Raw genomic sequence first — 23,648 nt, 5'->3', positions numbered from 1 at the left:
AACCGCTGTGCTAATGTGCTGCCCAGTTACTCATTTAAATACAAAGAACAGGAAAGTAGAATCATTTTCGGAAAGCTGATAGATTTGAGGGTTTGGGAGTCAAATCACAGAAATCTTGATGATCGTGAAGCTACTGTCAATTGTTTGAGAACACCATTGGTTCACTTTAGGGAATGAAATCTGCCATCCATACCTGTTCTATCCTACATGTGACTGATTTGTAACTGTCCTCTGAAATCCCCATTGACTCATTCAATCATATAAAACCCCTGCAGTATATGTTCAAGAAGGGCAGTTTGCAACAAATGCTGACCCACAAAGGAAATTTTAAAAAATTAACATAAAAGTACAGAAAGCAATTAGAAAGGCAAATATTGGCGTTTTTCCCAATAAGATTGGAGTCTAAGTGTGACAACGTCTTGCTGCATTTGTGTAGGGTTTTGATGGAGCCACACTATAGTATTGTCCATAGAAAATTACAGCTCAGAAACAGGCCTTTTGGCCATTCTTGTCTGTGCCAAACCATTTTTTGCCTAGTCCCACTGACCTTGTCCCTCTTATCCTTCCTGTTCTCTGTCTTCTCTAACTGTACAATATACACAGTAACACAGCCTGTGCTCTATTTTCAGATACTCACTTTACCAAAAGTTTGCAAGCTGCCAGATAGTAAAAACTGTTTCATTTGGAGAACATAAGAACATAAGAACATAAGAAATAGGAGCAGGAGTAGGCCATCTAGCCCTTCGAGCCTGCCCCGCCATTCAATAAGATCATGGCTGATCTGTTGTGGCTCAGTTCCACTTTCCCGCCCTCTCCCCATAACCCTTAATCCCCTCTCCTATCAAGAACCCATCAACCCGCTTCTTAAAAATATTTAGCGAGGCAGCCTCCACCACTTCAACGGGCAGAGAATTCCAGAGATTCACCACCCTTTGCTCCTGGCTGTGTAACTCACGATTGACACCTATTCCCAATGTTGCCGTTGTGACCCGTGCCATCAGGATAAAATTCAGCCCCTTGATTTATTTCCTATGGTTAACAGAATTGGGAGTGGGAGGGAAGGGGACTTCCCAGTACATGTAGCAAGTGTCCTCTGTCCAAGACCGCAAGAAACTACAAAGGGTCGTGAATGAAGCCCAGTCCATCACACGAACCAACCTCCCATCCATTGACTCTGTCTACACTTCCCGCTGCCTCGGCAAAGCAGCCAGGATAATCAAAGACCCCAGACCTGCTGGACATTCTCCCTTTCACCTTCTTCCGTTGGGAAAAGATACAAAAGTCTGAGGTCACGTATCAACCAACTCAAGAACAGCTCCTTCCCTCTTTTGAATGGACTTTTGAATGGACTTACCTTGCATTAAGTTGATCTTTCTCTACGCCCTCGCTATGAATGTAACACTACATACTGCACCCTCTCCTTTCCTTCTCTATGAACGGTATGCTTTGTTTGTATAGCGTGCAAGAAACAATACTTCTCACTGTGTACAATAATAAATCAAATCAAATCAAAAAGTATGACATACTGAAAGGCCAGCTCTCATCAGACCTCATCAGGCTGTCTAAAGGCAGCATGGCAAACAGTGGGCATGATGCCACTTTCAAAGGTATCGTAACAAAGCAGCCACCTTCTCCTTTTGCAGTGGAATTAAGGAGAGTTAGCCCCTTGTCACCCGTCCCAATATCTGTCAGCCCCTTCCCTTTCCCCTCCCTTCCCCTCCCAGTCCCGAGGTGATGAATGAGTTGGCTAACTCTACAAATGCCTGTGTTACAGAGAAGCAGTTGGACGACAAAGAGGAAGCTGAGATTTTGACCTGGGAGGCCATCATTAAGGAGAATTATCTGATCAAACTGAAACGCAGTCAGACCCAGAGTCTGAAACAGATGGTCTCCTGCAGCATGGAAAAGTGAGTGAGTGCCTGTGTTCCCAAAACCCCCGTGCCCCCGTCTGACGCCTTTCCTACCTCCCTCCCCTCCTGCTGTCCTGAACGGACAGGCCACTGGTGGACCCAGTCCCACTGCCCTTGCTCATTGAATCCCAGACACGTCCTAGGCTCTGAGGGCCAGATTCTACCAACCGGAGGCGAAGTGCCGGATCCGGATGTAAAACGGACCCGAGCGCGGAATCCCTGTTCCGGCGCGCCTGTACGCTCCTTGCCGGCTCCAGTCCGGCCCGCCCTGTGGGGCGGGGCTGAGCGCTGCCGGAACGATCGGAGCTCTGAACTGCACACGCGCAGTTCAAAAAGGAACCGAAACAGTGCGCGCAGGCGCGGAAGGCAAAAACAGAGAGAGATCGGGGTGGGGGGGGGGGGGGGGGGTGGGGGGAGTGGGGAGTGGTTGTGGGGGGGAATGGGTGGGAGGATGAACTGCGATCAGACCCCCCTGGGAGGCAGCCCACCCTGATCAGATCCCCCCCCCCCCACAGGAGGCAGCCCCCTGGCAGACCCCCTCCACTCCCCCCCAACCAGAGGTCGATCTGAGCCCACTCCCCACTCCCGGCAGATGCCAGCGAAAGGCCAGGAAGCTGCTGCAGGCTGTCCAACGAGTGCAGTAAGAAGTCTCACAACACCAGGACTTTCCAACAGGACTTTAACCCGGGGGTTGGGGGGGGTTCTGACCATGGGGGGAGGGGGGGCTGCCTCTCCGGGGTGGGAGGGTATCTGACCATTGTGGGGGGGGAGTCTGCCAGGAGGCCTGCCCCCTGTGGGGGGGGGGTTTGATTGTGGGGGGTGGGCTGCCTCCTGGGAGATGGATTGCAGGGGGGGGGTGTGCTCTGCTGAGGAAGGCCTGCCTCCCGGGGGGGGTCCGATCGCAGGAGGGAGACTCCCGAGGGGGGGCCTGCCTCCAGAGGGTGGGGGGGGGTGGGGTTCCAACCATGGGGAGGTTTGGGGGGGGGTCTGCCAAAGGGGGGCCTTTGGATCGCGGGGGTGGTGGTCTACTGGGGTGGTTAGCGAAGGGTCTGCGAAGAGTGTTCAAGGAGGATGGGCTTTGGAGGTTCCCCTGCAGAATAGGAATCCGCTTCGGATTTTTATTCTGCAGGTTGGTAACAGTGCGGATCCGAAACAGATCCAAAGATGGTAAAATGGGATTGGGCGCGCGGTTCATTAAATCGATTTAAATGCATGCTAATACATTTAAATCGTCACGCCGCCCGATTGGGGCGCAGACCGGATCCGTGCCCAAATCAGGTGTCGGTAAAGGCGCAATTCGTTCGGTTTCGGGTGCAGATCGTGTTACAGGCCTGATGCCCGAATTTACCACGATTTCACTCTGGAAAACAGGCTCGAATTTCTGGTAAAATCGGGCCCTGAATGTCAGACTGGAATCTTCATCCTTTAGATGATTGCATTTTCCAGAGAAGTTCAACAAAACCTGACTATCAAAGGAGAGAATCTATAACATTGAGTCAGAGAGAGATATACAGCGGGGAAACAGGACCTCTGACCCAACACGTCCATGTGAACCAGATTCCCTAAACGGAACTAGTCCCATTTGCCTGCCTTTGGTCCATATCCCTCTAAACCTCCCCATCCATGTATCTGTCCAAATGTATTCTAAATGTTATAATTGTACCCATCTCTACACCGCTCTGGCAGCTCATTCCCTATCCCCGAGCAGGGTAAGCAGAATTGTATGCAATACTCCAAACGTGGCCCTATCAATGTCTTGTACAGTTGAAGCATAACGTCCCGACCCCTACGCTCTGACCAACGAAGGCAAGTCTGCCAAATGCCTTCTTCACCACCTTGTATTTCTGTGACGCTACTTTCAGGGAATTATGTACTTGTATGCCTCGGTCTCTCTGTTCGACAACACTCCCCAGCGCTCTAGCATTAACTGTGTAAGTCCTGCCCTGGTTTCAACACCTTGCACTTACCTGAGTTAAAATCCATCCACCATCCCTCGGCCCACTGACCCAGTTGATAAAGACCCTGTTGTCGTTTTAGATAACCTTCTTCACTGTCCACTATACCACGAATTTTGGTGTTATCTGCAAACTTACTAACCATGCCAAATAACAGTGAACCCAGCACCGACCCCTGTGGCACAGCGCTGGTCACAGGCCTTCAGTCCGGAAAACAACCCTCTCGTTAGACAACCTTTAATTTTCTCTCCCTCTTGCTTTCTCTCTTAGTCCTCACCCCCCTAACTGACCCACGTGCTCTCACGCGGGGAGATCCTCTCATTGTATTCTTCTGAATGTCAAGGAGTTTTGATCTTTAACAACCTTTATCTGATTGTGTTTTCCAGAGTGGACGCAATGGTGGAGATCGTCGATGTGAACAGAGAAGGCAACAAAGTGGAACAAAGAATCTGTCACCTGGAGGAACAGGTTCTGTCTGTCAGGGGGGATGGGTGGAGAACGGGAGGATTCACCACGTAAAGAGATAGACCGTAACCCCCGTGGAGAGGCAACCACAGTCGGACAGCCACTCTCCTCCCAGTTACTTAGTTGGAAATGCTTTCTCAGCTTTTATTTGATTTGATTTAATACGTATTAACATACAGTGAAAAGTATCGTTTCTTGCACGTTATACAGGCAAAGCATACCGTTCGTAGAGAAGGAAACGACAGAGTGCAGAATGTAGAGCGATAGTGATAGTGAGGGTGTAGAGAAAGATCAACTTAGTGTGAGGTAGGTCCGTTTAAAAGTCTGACAGCAGCTGGGAAGAAACTGTTCTTGAGTCAGTTGACGCACGACCTCAGATATCTGTATCGTTTTCCTGACGGAAGAAGGTGGCAGAGAGAATGTCCGTGGGTGTGTGGGGGGGTCCTTAATGATGCTGGCTGCTTTTCCGAGGCAGCGGGAAGTGTAGACAGAGTCTATGGATGGGAGGCTGGTTTGTGTGATGGATTGGGCTACATTCACAACCCTTTTGTGGTCTTGGGCAGAGCAGGAGCCCAGACCAAGCTGTGATACATCCGGAAAGGATGCTTTCTGTGGTGCATCTGTAAAAGTTGGTGAGAATCGTAGCTGACATGCCAAATTTCCTTAGTCTTTTGAGAAAGTACAGGCTTTGGTGGACTTTCTTAACTATAGTGTTGGCTTGGGGGGGGTGGACCAGGACAGGTTGTTGGTGATTTAGACACTTAACAACTTGAAGCTTTTGACCATTTCTACTTCACCCCTGTTGATGTAGGCTGGCCTTGCCTCCCGAGTCAGCTAGAGTGAGGGAAGTGTCCTTCTGTCAAAGGTGGGAGGGTCAGGGAAAGGAAGGCCACACACCCACTTTCTTATCGCATTAGCTGCGATGAAGCAGGTAGGTTTATAGATCCAGCTGCTTTGAGAAGGCAGTGAGAAGGGAAGTGAGTAATGTGGGTAGGATGAGAGGGTTCATGTGGTCGGGGGTTGGGGAGGGGAGATGGGAATTGGATGGTCAGAGTGGGGAGGGGTCTGGTGGCTGGTGGGGTGATTAAGTTTATTTATTAGTGTCACAAGTCGGCTTACATTAACACTGCAATGAAGTTACTGTGAAAATCCCCTAGTCGCCACACTCCAACGCCTGTTCGGGTACACCGAGGGAGAATTTAGCACGGCCAACCGGTACGTCTTTCGGACTGTGGGAGGAAACCGGAGCACCTGAAGGAAACCCATGCAGACATGGGGAGAGCATGCAGAGTCCGCACAGACAGTGACCCGAGGCTGGAATTGAAGCCGGGTCTCTGGTGCTGTGAGGCAGCAGTGCTAACCACTGTGTCACCGTGCCGTCCAGTGGGTGGGTTTTTGGGTGGTCTTAGGGTGACGGATGGTCTGTCCGGTCGGGTCAGGAGGTCAATGGGGGGTGATTAATGGGGGTAGTCAGAAGTTAGAGGAAATTTGAGGGGGGAAAGGTTAGTTAGGGGTGGGAGGGGGTAGTCAAGGTGATCACAGAGGTAGTTGGCTCCCATGGCAGGGATTAGCCAGGGTGTCCTGTGAGGAAGTGTTGGTGTGGGCTCTGAAAACAGTGATTTAATTCAGATTATCAGATGGTTCTCAGTGCAAGAAATCAAGATGGAACTTCCCAGGTCAATCCTTATATGGAGATTCTGGAGGGAGAGTTTCCCAGTGCATCTTTGGAGTGTTTCCTGGGTAAACCTCTGCTGAGGTCAGAAGGTATGGGCGGATATTTACTAAAGGTCAGACTCAATGGCCTTGACCGTTGGTGGTGTGAGTGCGGAGATGTGGCAGCTAAGACCCATCACTGATTCTGCATTCCTGTGGCAATGACTGGAGGGTGGCACAGTGGTTAACACTGCTGTCCCACAGCGCCAAGGACCCAGGCTGAAGTCTGGCCTTAGGTCACTGTCTGTGTGGAGTTTGCACATTCTCCCTGTGTCTGCGTGGGTTTCCTCCGGGTGCTCCGATTTCCTCCCACGCTCCAAAGATGTGTGGGTTAGGTTGACTGGCCATGCTTAATTGCTCCTTAGTGTCAGGGGAACTAGGAGAGTAAATGCGTGGGGTTACGGGGATAGGGTTTAGGTGGGACAGTGCAAGCTCGATGGGCCGAATGGTCTCCTCCTGTACTGGAGGGATTCTATGATGCTATGACTGGTGTCTTTATCAATGGAACCGTGTTTTCGCTGGCAACAGCAGGGGTCTGTACAGCAGTGCTCATTATACTGAGGCTGGAGATGTTGTCTATTTATGGTCCTCCATTTTCCCGTGCCCTCACCTTCCCCCTTGCCGACCTATCCTTGCCCTTCTCTGGAAAATTCTGGAAGACTTCTCCTTTCCAACGCATTTTCAAAAAGATTCCCAGGACCATAATCCTGGCTCAGTGGATAACCTTCAGTATCCCTGCTGACAAGGTCCTAGCTGCAGATTAACTCAGTGCCTTCACGTTGGAGATTCTCGATCTCCCAGCTCCTGACTCCTCCTGCCATAGGCAACTGAAGTTACTTCCTGTTAAACCTGTAAAGCTCGGTTTTGCTGAGACGTTGCTATCATTTGTTCTTGTAGATGATGCAGAGCATGCGAGCCTTAAACTGGATCATGAACACACTCATAGAGAAGAATTTTGGATCCCGGGAGAGTGCGCCAGCCCTCGGTACGTTTTCTATTCAATATCTGCTCCCACTCTCTGTGGTCCTTGACCAATGGAGAGATGAAGGAAATCTTGGGGTGGGTAATCTTTCACCCAAGACCCCAAATGAAAAAAAAAATGAACATAGTTGAACTTCAAGCTGTCATCAAATTCCTACAGTGCAGAAGGAGGCCCCATTGAGCCTGTGTAACCACTTCAGTCAGGTCACTGAGGGCGGCCAAAGTGGAATATGAATCCCTTGATTGAGGAGTCAATGGATGAGCCAATCGGGGAGTCTTATCTTTATGTGTAACTGGGAGTGTCAGCTCCTCTGGCACTCCTGAAGATAGACTGCTGACTGCGAGCACTCTGTGTACGGCTCTTGGAATTGTAAAGAAAGGGATTTTTATGAAGACACTTTTGCCTCTGAAGACTTATTACAGCCTGCACTGACAGCAGGTCCTATCTCCCCAGGTATTTACCCAAGCTAATCCCCCTGATGCTAAGGGGCAATTTAACACGGCCAATCCACCTAACCCACACATCTTTCAAACTGGAGCACCCAGTGGAAACCCACGCAGACACGGGGAGAAGATGCAGACTCCACATGGGCAGTTACCCAAGGCCGGAATCGAACCCAGGTCCCTGGCTCTGTGAGGCGGCAGTGCTAACCACTGTAGAACATAGGACACAGAACACTACAGCACATACAGGCCCTTTGGCCCACGGGTTGCACCGATCATATCCCTACCTACCAGGCCTATTTATAACCCTCAATCCCATTAAATCCCATGTAGTGACGTGCCACCGATGATGTGAGTTGTGTTTACTCCATTCCTTTGCAGTAAGGGCTCGGGCTTGAGTAACCACAGAAGATCTAGAACCTCAGAATCTCATGGGGTGCATGGCTCTGAGTGGTGCAACAAGTTGAATTCAGAAGTGTCTTCACGGTCAACATTGGATGGAAACTGGAGACTTGGGCGAGGGCAGGTTAATCTCCAGAGATCTAAAGCTGCTAAAACAAATGGATTTATCGGATATGGAATTTTTCCAACGATGAGATGCCCATATTGAACCCTCCCAGCCCATCACAGTTACACAGGACAAGGGCATTGAATTTACCCCCTTTCAGCTTTAGGGAGGCAAAGAAAAGTTAAATGGAACGATACGGTCTCATGACAAAAAAGCCCGGAAAATCAACTCTCCGCCCAGGATTGATCTACTGCAGCTATCCCTGGCAGAGTCCACAAATTCCTACATTAAAATGCTATGCCTATTAGAAATGAGAGATGAGGATAGGGGAAGGTTGGGGACGTCTTTGGAGAGAGAAACAGAACTGAAATTTCAGATTAATAATCCTTCGTAAGAATCCAGTAAGACAGAGGGTGCTTTACTCTGTATCTATCCTGGGCTGTGCCTGTCTTGGCAGTATATGATGGGCCTGTGCGGAAGGAGCTAAACTCTATTTCTGTCCCAGGAGGGTTTGTAACTGACGCTGAGTGTGTTCTACTCCCCAGTGTTGGCCGCCGTTGTTTTGGGTGACACAGTGGTTAGCACTGCTGCTTCACAGCGTCAGGGACCCAGGTTCGATTCCGGCTGATGGAGCAGTGAGGTCGAGTTGGAGGGAGGTAGTCAGAGGGTCGGGATCGAAGGGTTAGACCTGTTTGAGGGTCAGAGGATGTGAGAGGGGAGTCAGAGGGTCCGGGGTTAATCAGAGGGTCTCAGGACAGGGGAAAGTCAGCGGATTGGGAGGTGAACTGGAAGGTTGGGGTTGGGGAGGGGCTGTGTCAGAATGGAGTGTGAGGGAGTCTCAGATTTTTAGTTACCCAGAAGTTATCCAGAAGTTGGTAACTTCTTTTTTAGTCCAACATTTCCTGGGTAACGAGTAAGTCAGAACTCTCCACAGTTTCTAACGGAACGGTGGCATAGCGGCTAGCACTGCTGCCACACAGCGCCAGGGACCCCGGTTCAATTCCAGTCTTGGGTGACTGTCTGTTTGGAGTTTGCACATTCTCCCCATGTCTGTGTGGGTTTCCTCCAGGTGCTCCAGTTTCCTCCCACAGTCCAAAGATGTGCCGGTTAGGTTGGTTGGCCGTGATAAATTGCCCCTTAGTGTCAGGGAGACTAGCAGGGGAAATACGTGGGGTTATGAGGATAGGACCTGGTGGGACTGTTGTTGGCACCATCTTGATGGGCGAATGGCCTCTTTCTGCACTGTAAGGATCCCACTGGGCCTGTGTTGGTGAACACGGAGCGAGGTTTGATGGATAGTGTGGGTTAATATCTCTTATTTTGTTCCCCTCAGTAATTACGGATGTTAAAAATAAAGAGGAAGAGATTAAAGATGAAGAGAAGGATCTCAAGCCTCTGCACCATGTTAATGCGCGAACCTTGATCTACCCAGAAACCAATATTAAACGTTTCCCTGTACCTGACGAGAAGGTCCCCTGGGAGGTACGGAGCGCTGCCTGGTGTCACTCTCCATGGTTTAATGTCTGTTCTGGTTGTGTTGATGGTCACCCCATGGTTACACGTGTAATTCAAATGCTGAAGTTTAACCCGCTCCTGCCTCCTCCTCTTGAACAGGGCGAGGTCACCTGAATTCAAATTTTAAAAATCCAAAGTGGAGCTAAAGTACAGAACAAATGGGAGTCCGTTCAACCCCCACCACCTGCAGATTCAGTGCAAGGCCACCCGATCCTCTGCCCTTGAGCTCCAATAGGCAGATGATACAGTGCACACCCAGGTCTGTGCTCCAAATCATTGTCAACACCTACACCATGGTGTAGGAGATCACGGGCCTTACAGTAAACATCCATCAGATACCAGCCTACCTTATCAAGTCACATTGCCCTGCCCCTCCCCTCCCAGTTATCGAAACCCACAATGAGTCCACGGGCTACTTGCTGTACCGTGGGATCCTACTGTGAGGAAGGGCAGACATCGACAATGAGATTCAGTGTGTGGGTGCGACCTTTAGTCACCTGAGGAAAGAGTGTTTGAATACCAGGGCCTCAGACCCAGGTCTACAGAGCAGTTCATGGCTGAGTGATATGGCCTACGTACACCAGGCACCTCCAAACCCTGGAGAAGTACAAACACTTTAGATTTCGGGGCATGCGGGAGGGCCCCGAGCTGTCAGCCTCCCGTGTAACTCTCCAGCCCAATCGCAGGCCAGCTCAGGGACTCCGCGTCTCCAATCTCCTCACAGCCTGATCCCAGTTCCCCCCCAACCGTTCCCGGGCCCACCCCCGACACCCCCTCCCAGAGGTATCCTGATCTCCAGATCCACCTTCCCCCCCTGCCACTGTTACCACCCCCTCCCCCACAGTCCTGACCACCCCCCACCATTAGGCAGTGCTGAGCCCCCAGCAGGTAGACCCCCGCCAGACTGCCCCCATCTCCAACCTCTCCCCTAGTGGTGATCCCCCACCCCCCGGTGCAATGCAGACCTCCCAGGGGGCAGACACATCCCCCCCCACCCCACCCCCCGAAGCCCCTCTGATGTGGAGATGGCGGGTTTGGACTGGGGTCAGCACACCAGGTTAAAGCCCAACAGGTTTATTTGGGAGTTGTGTTCACAAACAGGACATTTATAGATAGATATAGTGTTTATATATATGCCCCGTCTGTGAACGTAACTCCCCCAGTCGCCTGATGAAGGGGCAGCGCTCCAAAAGCTAGTGGCTGGTGCTACCAAATAAACCTGTTGGACTTTAACCTGGTGTTGTGAGGCTTCTTACTGTGCTGACCCCCCTCCTGGGAGACCCCCCCCATCTGGCTGACCCAGCCTGTCCTATTCCTGGTCTCCCTCCGGCACTGACCAATCCCAATGGCAGAGTGGCACTGGGACGTCCCACCCTCACCAATCGCCTCCTAGGCCCCGCCCCATCAGAGGCCCCATCCCCTTGACACTGCCCCACGTCCGATCAGCAATCACAAGGTGCCCTCTGGGAAGGGTACTTTACCCAGGGGGCACAAACTGGCACTGCCAGGGTGCCCATGCCCCCTGGGGGCACCACCCCACTGCTACCCAATCCCCTGGGGCATCTGATTGCTCCCCCTTCACTCCAGCAGGGTCAGGTCACGAGTTCCCCAAAAGTGGTGAACCGCTCCGGGGGGGGGGGAGGGGTTGGAGAGGCTGGTGGGCACGGAGAATTCAGTTCCGGGCACACAGCAGTACCCAGCTCCTTCAATCATGTCTTAATATTATGTGGAGTGACTCGAATTGGCTGAAGACTAACATTTGTAATGCAAGGAGGGAGCGGAGATGGATCATCCACTTGGTAATTCTGGCTGAAGAGGGTTTCGAGTCTTGATGACCCTTAGTCAGAGCTGTGACGAAGGGTCATCCAGACTCGAAACGTTGGCTCTATTCCCTCCCTGGCAGACCTGCTGAGACGTTCCAGCACTCTCTGTTTTTGTGCATATCCTTGCACAAGGATTGGCCTTGCTAAAATTTCCCCTTCGTGTTCCAAGATATGCAGGTTAGGGATCTTAGTGGGATAAGTATGTGTGATTAGGGGGATAGGGTGGGAGGTGAGCCTGGCTGTGATGCTCTGTCAAGAGGCAGTGCAGACTCAATGGGCCAAATGGCCTCCTTGTGCACTGCAGGGATTCTATACGATTACCAAGATCTTGGTTAGTTGTAGGACTTGAGATTACAGAGGTAGCAAGGATCCCCTGGCGGGAATGGGTGCAGTAACTGAACACAAGGGCATCTACTGGGGCTTTCCAATCCAGACTACGATAGTCCGATCTCAGGTCTACGTGTTTTCCTCATATGGGAAGGGGGAGGGGATAAAATTCACCTCTGCCTTGATCTACAAGGAGGCAAACACCAGCCAAAGATACTTTTCTGCACCATTTGAGGAGTGCTGTTGGAAAGTAAAGGAAAAGAACGATGCCCCTCACACTAAATAGTTTGCCAAAACCCATTGCCCTGGTTTATGCGATTGGAGATGGTGGGACGGAGCACAGTCTAAGCACAATGGGATTCAGTGTCATCAGGAAACCCGGCGAGATGGAGTGGGGCACAAAGACAATCTCTCTCCCAGATAATAATGGTTGCGGTAATTTATTATGCTGAATGTTTCCTCATCTTTTAATCCATTTCTTGTGTAGGTTAAATTTGATGGCTACAACCCTCCTACTTACACAGCAGATGATCACTCGATTGGGTAAGGTTGGATTGTATATTATTTTTCCCTGGGATTAACAAGCCTGTATATCCATATACAGAGCTGTAGAATCATAGAATCCCTGGGGCAGTGCCAGTTTGTGTCCCCTGGGTAAGAAATCCTTCCCAGAAGGAGGCCATTCGGTCCATCAAGCCTGCACCAATAACAATCCCACCCAAGCCCTATTCCTGAAACCCCACATATTTACCCTGCTAATCCCCCTGACACGAAGGGGCAATTTAGCAGGGCCAACCAACCTAACACACCCATCTTTGGAGTCTGGGAGGAAACCGGAGCACCCGGAAGAAACCCACGCAGACACGGGGAGGATGTGCAATCTCCACAGAGACAGTGGCCCGAGCCGGGATTCGAACCCGGGTCCCTGTGAGGCAGAAGTGCTAAGCACTGTGCCGCCGTGCCGCCCTGTATATTGGGCAGAGTTTCCCGTTTCTTTGATTCAGTGTTAATCCGGATCGGAGAAGCGATGCCTGGCCGATTGACTCCACTGCCAGCCTTCCCCATCATATATTTTAGCACTTGGTCAAAAGAAGCCATGGAGCTGGGTGTGGGCATGCCAGCAATGTGGGCAAGGGATCCGGGCTCCCTTCACCAACGCTAAACACAAATTAGGAAGAGGTTGCCCTGGCAGACACTTGGAAACCTCCCCCTCCCCCACACTTCCATGGACAATGAACCCCTCCCCCACCGCTCGATCTCCCCAACAGGAGCCCCTCAGGACCCCCTCCCACTGTCACCATCTGAGTACTGCCTCCTGGCACCATCTCCTGCACTGTATCTCAGAGGGCATTGCTAGGGTACTGCCCAGGCACGACCCTCCCCCACACCCCCCCCCCCCCCCACCTCACTGGCAGTTTGGCCAAAGGAGTAACAATAATAGAAGGTAATTGTGTAGAATATATTCTGTAAACTGTGCGTGTCTTTATATACCCGTCTCTGATCAGAACCTTCCACACACCTGACGAAGAAACACCGTTTCCGAAAGCTTGTGAGTTTACTATCAAATAAACCTGTTGGACTCTAACCTGGCTTCTTACTGTGTTTACCCCAGTCCAACGCCGGCATCTCCACACCATGACTCCAATCTCAGCCATGCAGTCTCACCCACCTTCCCGTGGTGTGGGCCACTCATGTTTTGTGCAAAGGAGAAGTTGTTGACAGTGACTGTCTTTTCCAGGTCATCCAAAATGAAAACTGCTCCAATGGATGGTTCCCAGGACAGAGACACAGCTTCCAGCGCTGCTGCGGCTCAGGAACCTTTGCCCCGGTGAGTTGAGATCTCACCGGAATCGTAGAATCATAGATTCTAGAATTCATCGATTCTAGATTCTAGAATCACAGATCGTAGAATTAGAAAGATAAATCGCCTTTACTCAATCACTACACTTGTTTGTTAACAGGACAAAGCATTTTCACAAGGGTTCTCTCAATGTCGTTGCACAATATCAGGGAACCACGGTGGAATTTATATCTGGATCAGTTTTGTGTGACAATGACCGGAATTTTACCGGCAGGCCCAGCCCAGAATCAGGGCGGGCGAGGCTCACGGAATGGCATTCCCTGTTGGCCTCGGGCGGGATCTTATGAGCCTTGGGTGGGTGAGGCGGTGAAATTTCGGTGTATAACCGCAAATGTGGAGTGTACCGAATGCAAAAGCGACCGTAGGCCCTGGTGACCAGAGGCTGTGACTGGTGGTGGTTTGACCTGAGGGTGGTTACACCTCAGGAGAGGAGCAAGGATGAAAGATTGAGGTGGAAAAGAGATAGCTGACTCGGTGGTTTCACTCTCTCCTCTCTGAGTTAAAATTGATGGGTTTTAAGTCCCATTTCAAACTCTTAGGCGTCCAGCCTCAGTCTGTGCAGTTCGGAGGGAGTGCTGCACTGTCAGATGATCTGTTAAACTGAAGCTCCATCTTACCTGCCTGGTTTATGTATAGGATTTGGTGATACAATGTGCAGGAGAACAGGGAGTTGTCCTGCCCAATATTCCCCTTCCCTCAGTGAACGTCTTTAAATTCAAATTGCCATTTATCTCTTTAATGCCGTTGAGATCTTCCTGTGTACAGGGTAACGCTGCAGTGTGGCTTTGGGACATCAGTAGGTGTAAAACGCAAGTTCCCTTTGAATGAGCTTTCCTCCCCCACTCACATCCCCACCCCATTGCCGGAGTGGAACATGGGAGTCGGGAGAGTGGGGGGATTGGAATTCGACCTTCACAGTTTGATTTGTGGGGAGTGCGGGGGGGGGGATAGTTACCTGTCCTCCCCCTCCTGGCATGATGACTGTTTTGGGAGAAACCATTCTTTGAAAATTCCACCTACAGCGCTGGCCATCCACTGAGAGTGGGGACACAAACCTGTGACAAAAGGTTTGTGCTGTGGGTGGGTCCCACCAGCAGGAGTTTAAACATCAGTCAAACCCGGACACATACTCAGGTCGTTCCCACCCACCTCGCGACGTGAGCAGAGGTGGGCGTTGGGGGCTCTTGAAAACATTGGCACCAGGAAGCACGTCAGTTGCCGGCCACCGTTCCTGGCACCAGGAGCACACTAGGGAGAAGGTGCAAGCTCCACACAGGCAGTCACCCGAGGCCGGAATCGAACCCAGGTCCCTGGTGTTGTGAGGCAGCAGTGCTAACCACTGTGCCACCGTGCCACCCATGTCCTCATGTGCCCTGGAATTGGAATAAGGTCCATGTAGCAAGAGGAAGTTCTGCTCAGCTCTCTTGGAACAGTGCCGAGTGTTAGTACGTTTTTAGATGGAGCGGCTGTGAACTTGTCTAATGTGTGTTTCAGAAACCCCAAGGGAAGGACTGGCCTGCGGGGCAGGGGGAATCTTCATTGCTTTGGATCAAACTGTGCAATGGATCCCATCATTACACGGTAAGAAGACCATACCCTGACCTGTTTATAATCGAGGATCTTTCACATTACTTTAAGCCTGGATTATTATAGTTGTTACAACACAGATCAGTCCTGGTTAAAGTGCAGTAAGTAATGGAAGTGCAGTTTGTGATAACCATGTAACTGATCTTGATTAGAATCCCATTTTGACCATTTATTATGATGATAGAGTTCCTGCTCCACTCACCTCTGCCAGAAAACGCAATGTGGAAGTTATAGAGTCCCTACAGAGGGAGGCCATTCGGTCTATCTGACTCCCTGACAGACCATTTTACCCAGACCCACCCCCGCCCCCCGTGCATTTACCCCGCTAATCCCCCAAACACACACTCTTCAAACATTAAGCAGCAATTTACTGTGGCCAATCCACCTGACCTGATCATCTTTTGGACCATGAAAGGAAACCGGAGGAAACCCACACAGACATGGGGAGAACATACCAACTCCACACAGTCACTCAAAGCCAGAAATGACCTGGGTCTCTGGCACTGTGAAGGCCACACTGCTAACCACGGTCACACAATGCCACTGAAAGCTATGTTTCAGTCTGATACTTGAATTAATTCATTTTCCTGCACGTTTTAGATGTCTTATCCACACAGCTTTCTCTTCCAGCCGCTGTACTCCAAATCATTCTCCCCACCTCATAACTTCCGTGACTCCCATCTCCCTGTTTTTCAGAGTAATCTTCACCAATCCTGATATCTCACTAAACTTTGAGGAAACTATCCAAGGTGGAAAGCAGGCACAAAGCCTTGCTTCAGGTTTGGATGGACCTTCCCCTTTTTACAGGAGCTGTTTGCTACCTCCAGGGAGCAGTACAGCATCACCACATCAGATATTGACCAGGATTTTACAGAGAGGTGGGCTTAGAGGAGTTGGGCTGGTGAAATGGCATAGGAAGGTGGCGCGACTTTCCATCGCCATTCCATTAATGGCCAGCAGCAAATGGCCAATTGAGCCACTTCCCTCTGAGAATAAATACCCATCTCAATGTGCCCTCTTTCTCCAGGTGCAGTTCCAGCAGTGGCCACTGCTGCTGATGGCGTTGTTGAGCTATTGGAGCGGATTGGGGTTAAGTGGCTGACCTCAATAAGAAATACAGACCCAACGGCAGCCATCTAATTAGAATCTGCCAGTAAGATGTAACCAAAGACCCCAATGCTCAGTGCCCCCACCCCCACCCCTTCCAAATCCAGCCCCAGTGGAGAGATTCTTGCCAACTTAGAAAAATCCCTGATATCATTTCAGTTAATCCAAACAATCCATAGAATCCAACAGTGCAGAAGGAGGCTATTCAGCCCATCGAGTCTGTACCGACCACAATCCCACCCAGGCCCTATCCCCAAAACCCCATGCATTTACCCTGCTAGTCCCCCTGACACCAAGGGGCAATTTACCGTGGCCAATCCACCTAACCGCCACATCTTCGGACTGTGGGAGAAAACTGAAGCACCCAAAGGAAATCCGTGGAGAGACGGGAAAAATGTGCAAACTCCAGTCACCCAGGCCGGGAATTGAACCCGGGTCCCTGGCGCTGTGAGGCAGCAGTGCTAACCACTGTGCCACCGTGCCATTCCCAAGATGACTGACTGACTAATTAATTATTACACACCTTCGTGAAAAACTCAAGACTCAATTTTACAAAGATTGCAAAAAGATTAAACTAAAGGCTTTGTATCAAAATGCACATAGCATTCGCAACAAAGTAAGTGAATTGATAGCACACATTGAATAATTACTGTCATGGGGCTCCTACAATTTCTCAGTTGATGTTAAAACTATCGTTGCCCTCAAGTAAGACAAAGTCACAGAGTGACTCAAAATGGTTTATTGACAACTGTAAAACTACAGGGCCCCAGTACAATCTTTAGGAATAGTCAGAGTGCAGAATTCAGAAATACACAAACAATTACAGTTTCAAATTTGATTACAAGTAATTAGCATATACCAATCAAAGTATTGGAGTTATCTCTATTCACTCACGATTATTGATTAAGGTTACATCATGCATACATAAGGGTATGGTTGTCCAATTGTAACTTGTGCATGTCTTCCTAATTATATCACCAAGCAATGTATCTCTGACCAATGGTGTATCCATGATGTGGAGATGCTGGCGTTGGACTGGGGTAAACACAGTAAGAAGTCTCACAACACCTGGTTAGACTCTAATCTGGTGTTGTGAGACTTCTTACAATGGTGTATCAACATCCCTTTCCATTGTTCCTTGTTCTAGTGGGCAAACATTGTTCAATAATGTGGTCTTTGACTCATATCTGGGTTTGATCTAATCAAGACCAATGGTTTTCGCATAGCTTTCCCCGTGTGATTGAGATACATCTTGCAGCTTATATGATTTTTAAACCCGTGTGATTATTAACCCTTTCAGTTATGATCTGAAAGACGTTACTGGATGCAGGAGAGGAAGTATTGGGTCCTGAATTTTGAAGGGTATAGAGTATTCAAGAAGAATAGGAAACTAGGTAAAAGTGGAGGGGTGGCACTGTTAATCAAAGATAACATTGGTGGATTAGGTAGGGATGACCTTGGTTCAGGAGATCAGGATATTGAATTGATTTGGATGGGGATGAGGAATAGAAGGGGAAAGATGTAATTATGGGAGTAGTTTATCAGTCCCCTAATAGCAACTACAATGTTGAGCCAAGGATACAAGGAAAAACATTGAGTGTTTCTTATGAAGGGTGACTTTAATCTACATATAAATGGCAAAAATCAGATTGGCAGTAGTAGCCTGGATGAGGAGCGATTAAAATACTTTGGAGATTGTGCTGCTGTAAGATACTTCCTGGAGAAAAAAACCAAAATGGTTACATTAAACTGCGTAAGCCTAAATCTTCCAGTCCTGCCCACTGCGGGAATTGTCACCAGCAGGGCAGGCAATTTGATGGACAAGCAAAAGGTTTGTTGACTTTAGGCAGGAATTTCTAATCCCAGAGTGAGCGGGACTGCATCATCCCACCTTTAATATTGTGTAATGTGACAAGATTAATTAATAACCTCAGGCATCCCTAGGTAGCAGCAACTATAACATAATTGAAGTTTGAAAGGGAAAAGAATAGATCCAGTTTGAAAGGGAGAAGAGTGGGTCTATGACTAGTATTTTAAACTTAAATCAGGAGCACTACGTAAGCATGAAAGCAGAGACAGCTGAAGTGAATTCAGATACGAGGCTAGAGAATAGATCAACAAGAGAAGCATAGCAGACTTTCATGGGGATGTTTAAAAATACTCAGAGTAACTATACTCCTGCTTTAAAGGAAAATTGTAAAGGGAGAAGCCACCATCTGTGGTTAATGAAAGAAGTTAAGGAAAGCACCAAACCAAAGGAATTGGGCAAAGTTGAGTGTCAAGTCAGCTGTTTGATCAGAATCTAAAGGACAGCAGAGAATGACTAAAAGGAGAATGAAATTAGAGTATGGGGGAAGATGGGTAGAGTGAGTGTTGGTCCCCTGCAGAGTGAGAATGGGAGTTAATACCACCATAATATGTAGCATTATGAAATTGCAAGTATTTTGCTTCTGTCTTCACCATAGAGAATATAAGAGACAGTAATAGCTGTAAATAAGGAGGTGAAAGAGAGAGATACCTGGTGAAATCACAATCACTGGGGAAATGGTACTGAGCAAAGTGATGGAGCTGGCAAGTCTGTAGAGACTGAATGTACACACACGTTCATTCTCTACCAGTGATCAGTGAACCTGGAATTGAACCCGAGATAATTTCCCACAACCAACACTGCACTTTCCTGATGCTGGGCTCAGTACCAGGCTGAGTGGTACATATATATATATATATACAGACTCAGGTTATATGTTCAGGGTGAATTCCAACCCCAGCAATGACACTGAACTGACTGATTGAAACAGCACGATATAGGAAATGTGTGGGGTTACAATACTGGCACCAAACTTCACTCACAGGGCCACACACTTTGTCAAAGGTACAGCAACTCAACCTAAAGATCATTTACTCTTAGAAGACAAAGCTTGTGTTGGTAAATGAATCAATATTGCATGGATAACCTGCCTCCATTCGATAGACTAGTGGTTTGAGAAGGAGTTGCAGTGTTACAAGGGAGTGCAGATATTTTGCTGACGCTCGCTAAGTCCAATGCTTGCCTTCTATCACAGCTTTAAGAGGAATTCGGATAACTCTCCCACAATAAAATGTGGCAAGAAGGTGCTGGAGTTTCTTGTTATCCAATATCCAGGTGAAGAATGGACCTTACCTTCGGTATGTATCACTCTGTGGTGAAAGGGAGAAGGAAAGTAGACAATAGATAGAAAGACATACAGTTCAAAATGTATATCTATAATACAGTCTGCATTCACTCTCAGTCAATTATCCCATTACCTCTGCCCTACTTCCTATTGACATTTCTGTAAGGACGCTAAGATGTAAAAACACTCAATGAGAGGTGATCTTACTGCAACATTCAGGATTACAAAAGGGTAAATACTGAGACATTATTGCCCTTGGCTGGGGAATGAATCCAAGCAGCCAAAGTTTTAAGGTAAGAAGCCCATTATTTAGGACAAAGAGAAATCTCTTTACCGTAAGGATTACTAACCTTCTCTACCGCACAGAGGACTCACCATCACTGAATCGAGTTAGGGCTGAGACAGACAGATGTTCAGTCTCCAGAGACCTGGGGAGCGGGTGGGAAAGTTGACTCAAAGGTCATGAGCGTAATGTAAGATGGAGCAGGGCCAGGAGGACAAATGGCCTTCCCTTGTTCCTATTTGTAATGTTCCTTTGACCCAGACAACCCCATCCCAAAGTATTTGCCTCTCTCTATGAACACACGCGTGCGCACTACAACACTGCGACTCTCTGCTATAATTCTCATTGGTTTTTACAGAGGCAGCATAGAAAGCATCCTTTCTGGATGTTTCAGAGCTTGGTATGGCTCCTGCTCTGACCAAGACCACCAGAAGCAACACTTTTCACTGCATCCCAATACACGTGGCACGAATCAAACACAGCATTTCATTCCATCCTATGGGTACTCTGCCCAGATGTGGGTCCTTTGGGTCATTATCTCCAATGAACATTCATGCTGCCTTTATATCCCTGGTACTTCTTTATTTTTCTTACCCCATCGCCATGTCTCAGTGCGTCCCTGACATCCACAGTGGAAGTGGAAGCAGCCCGCTGACTGAGACCCCTCTGATGACCTGGGGGGGTGTTCACCGGAGAGCGGGGGTCTGGAGGACTCAGATCTGCCTTGGGTCTTGTGCTGTGGGTCAGGTGCACCCTCCCCGACTTGGGAGATGGGATTGGGAATGGCTGAAAGACACCTGAGTGAATGATCCCGGGATGCCTGGTTGATGGTCCTCCTCCCTTTGGATTGTCTGAGGGTCCCCGTCTGACTCCTTGGAGAGAGCGGGGGGGCACTTGGATTAATGATCCAGCGGCACAGTGGCACAGTGATTAGCACTGATGCCTCACAGTGCCCAGGTTCAATTCCAGCCTTGGGTGACTGTGTGGAGTTTGCACATTCTCCCTGTGTCTGCGTGGGTTTCCTCCGGGTGCTCTTGTTTCCTCCCACAGCCCAAAGATGTGTGAGTCAGGTGGATTGGCCATGGTAAATTGCCCCTTAGTGTCAGGGGGATTAGCAGGGCAGGGGTTAGTGGAATAGGGCCTGTGTGGAATTGTGGTTGGTGCAGACTCGATGGGCCGAATGGCCTCCTTTTGTAGGCAGTCTTTGATTCGATGATAAGGATGCCTCCGTGAGTGCTGAGTGGATCATTGTGAGGACACAAACTGTACTGGATGTGAGAACAGATGACAATGATGAAGTATGTGAGAGAGTCAGCGGTGATGTCCCTTGTGATGGTTGGTCTCTGGGGACTGTGACCCTGTGAATGGCTGGGAGTGGGCTATGAGAGTGAGGTGAGAGTGGGGTGAAGGTGAACTTACCCTGACAGATGAGGCCATTCATCTTCCCACACTGGTGCTGACCATCCTGGCAACCTACCCACACCCCTCTTGCCAGGTTGGTGAACCTTTGGCTGCCAACAGGGGGGAATAGATGTTCTGCCTTCCCTCCCCTGTATCGAGAGGGGCATCATCAGTGAGCCTCCAAGGAGTTGGCTTCTTTCCAATGGAGGCCATTCTGCTGTTTGCCAAACTCAATCCTGGAACGCAAAAAAGTATAGCGTGCATGGGTACAGTTTAAATATAGTGCCCACAATCAGGTCCCAGCAGGGTGGACGAAGACCAACTCATGTTCATGGGTGGCACAGTGGTTGGCACTGCTGCCTCACGGCACCCGGGTTCGATTCCAGTTTGGTGACAGTGTGGAGTTTACACATTCCTCCTGCTTCTGAGTAGGTTTCCTCCGGGTGCTCCGGTTTCCTCCTACAGTCCAAAGGTATTGATAGTTTGATTGGCCAAGTTAAATTGGCCCATAGTGCCCAAAGAGTTATAGGCTAGGGGAATTAGCAGGGTAAATGAGGTGCTGTGTCAGAGAGTCAGTGCAGACCTGATGGGCCAAATGGCCTTCGTCTGCACTGTGGGGATTCTATGTTGATGTATATGTGATAAGCTGACAAGCAGACAATCTGGTGTGGAAACCCAATACAACGAAAAGCAGAAAACAGACCCCTTATCCTGCCCACCACCACCACACTCAACTTCCGGAACAGGGAGTTCCACCCGGAAAGTGGGAATGGGAGAGAGAACGACAGACATTATTGAAAGAGAGATACTGTTCTATACTCAGTAGATTTGCAGTGAGGACCTGCTTCCTGAGGTGAGTTCACGGAGAGTTATTGCTGACCGTGGAATCCAGCTGCAGGGGGGGTTAAGAGAACGTCCTGTTCAATAAACTTTCTCTTTCCTCCAGGGGTTGCTGCACTCCGGAGAGACATTCCCAAAGAATATGAAGATTATTTTAAACCCCAAGATACTGGAGATGTTTCAGAAACTTCTGAAGGAAGCTGCTGAGGTTGGAGCTAATTTTTGTTTTTGCTCAACAGTTTAGACTGCCAATGTCAGGCAGTACTTTCACTGCAGTAAATAATCAGAGCCGTGAGTCCGCGGGGAGGATCGAAGCTCACTTTGCTTTGGAATCTGGTCAGAATTCATTGCCTTTTCATTCCCATGTTGAGCACTGCTGTGACTAACAGAATATTGCTTGTGCAGCGAGAACCTGCTGAATATGTCATACACTTTGAAATGTGGGTGTAAAACATCTACCGGAACTGGAGCAATAGAGGGGGAGAATATTTTTCTCTGCGGGTTGTGAGTCTCTGGAACACTGTTCCCCAAAAGGCAGTGGGAGCAGAGGTTTGGTTGATTTTTTTATCCAGAGCTAGGTAGATTTGAGCTTAAGGGTTGGGAGGGGGCTGTCGAGGGGTGGGGGGGGGTGGGGGGGGGGGGTCAGCAGGAATGTGGGGGCTGATGTTGTAAGCAGATCAGCCATGATTTCATTGAACAGTGGAACAGGCTCAGGGGGCTGAGTGGCCTACTCCTGCTCCTAATCCGTGTGTTCATATGTAACAGCCTCCTACCCCAAATTACATCATCTTAACTAACTGCTTGCTGAAAGAATAAATTATTTTTGTGTTAATTTTCTGTTGGTATATTGTCTGCACTTTTATTGAACCCAATCTCGACTCTTGTGATCATTTCACTCTGGGTGAAGATCAGAGTCTTCACTCTATCTGTATCTCGCTGTGACTCTGAGGATTTGAGCTGTCCCCAGTGTGAGCATTTCTCTGTGTTTTCTCGTCAGCAGCCCACATGTCTCTACGCCAGTGTCGCCTCTCACTCTGCCTCCTTGTCTTTGAGTTATTGCTGGATGTCTCTGCCTCTTCTTAACAGTAAAAAGTCTGACAACACCAGGTTTTAGTCCAACCTATTTATTTGATAATATACTCGCAAGCTTTCGGGGTTAGCCCCTTCGTCAGGTGAATGGAGAGTTCTGGCCTCAGACAGAGCATATAAAGCACAGACAGTTTAGGGATTACTGATTAGAATGCGAATCCTTACACCTAACCTGCTGTTCAAGTCCTAACGTGGCCGACAATGTGAGTGGAAGGAGCACTGATCACAGGTTAAAGAGATGTGTATTGTCTCCAGACAGTACAGTAAGTATACACAGGATTTGCTCAGATGAGGAGGATCGTGACAGACACCTCCAGACCCTGAAAGATGCCCTCATAAGAACAGGATATGGTGCTCGACTCATAGATCGGCAGTTCCGATGCGCCACAGCGAAAAACCGCACCGATCTCCTCAGAAGGCAAACACGGGACACAGTGGACAGAGTTCCCTTCGTCGTCCAGTACTTCCCCGGAGCGGAGAAACTACGACATCTTCTCCGGAGTCTTCAACATATCATTGATGAAGACGAACATCTCACCAGGGCTATCCCCAGACCCCCACTTCTTACCTTCAGACAACCACACAACCTCAAACAGACCATTGTTCGCAGCAAACTACCCAGCCTTCAGGAGAACAGTGACCACAATATCACACAACCCTGCCACAGCAACCTCTGCAAGACATGCC

The 23,648-nt window shown here is 49.2% G+C and overlaps 1 protein-coding gene across 1 annotated transcript in view; it reads left to right on the top strand.

The window, feature by feature from the left end:
- trpm2 (transient receptor potential cation channel, subfamily M, member 2) overlaps positions 1-23,648 on the top strand; it is a 98,480-nt gene that overhangs the window by 70,667 nt on the left and 4,165 nt on the right. Inside the window, exons 23-31 of the mRNA XM_080198488.1 lie at positions 1,775-1,907; positions 4,252-4,333; positions 6,941-7,028; positions 9,310-9,458; positions 12,129-12,184; positions 13,380-13,469; positions 14,997-15,083; positions 19,259-19,361; positions 21,979-22,080. Of these exons, the coding sequence (XP_080054614.1) occupies positions 1,775-1,907; positions 4,252-4,333; positions 6,941-7,028; positions 9,310-9,458; positions 12,129-12,184; positions 13,380-13,469; positions 14,997-15,083; positions 19,259-19,361; positions 21,979-22,080 (890 nt within the window). The remainder of the gene's footprint in view (positions 1-1,774; positions 1,908-4,251; positions 4,334-6,940; positions 7,029-9,309; positions 9,459-12,128; positions 12,185-13,379; positions 13,470-14,996; positions 15,084-19,258; positions 19,362-21,978; positions 22,081-23,648) is intronic.

The sequence above is a fragment of the Carcharhinus amblyrhynchos genome, chromosome 11, assembly GCF_965287045.1.
Source record: "Carcharhinus amblyrhynchos chromosome 11, sCarAmb.v2.hapA, whole genome shotgun sequence".
In the NCBI taxonomy this organism is placed as follows: Eukaryota; Metazoa; Chordata; class Chondrichthyes; order Carcharhiniformes; family Carcharhinidae; genus Carcharhinus; species Carcharhinus amblyrhynchos.
This window is presented reverse-complemented; position numbering and strand designations above follow the sequence as displayed.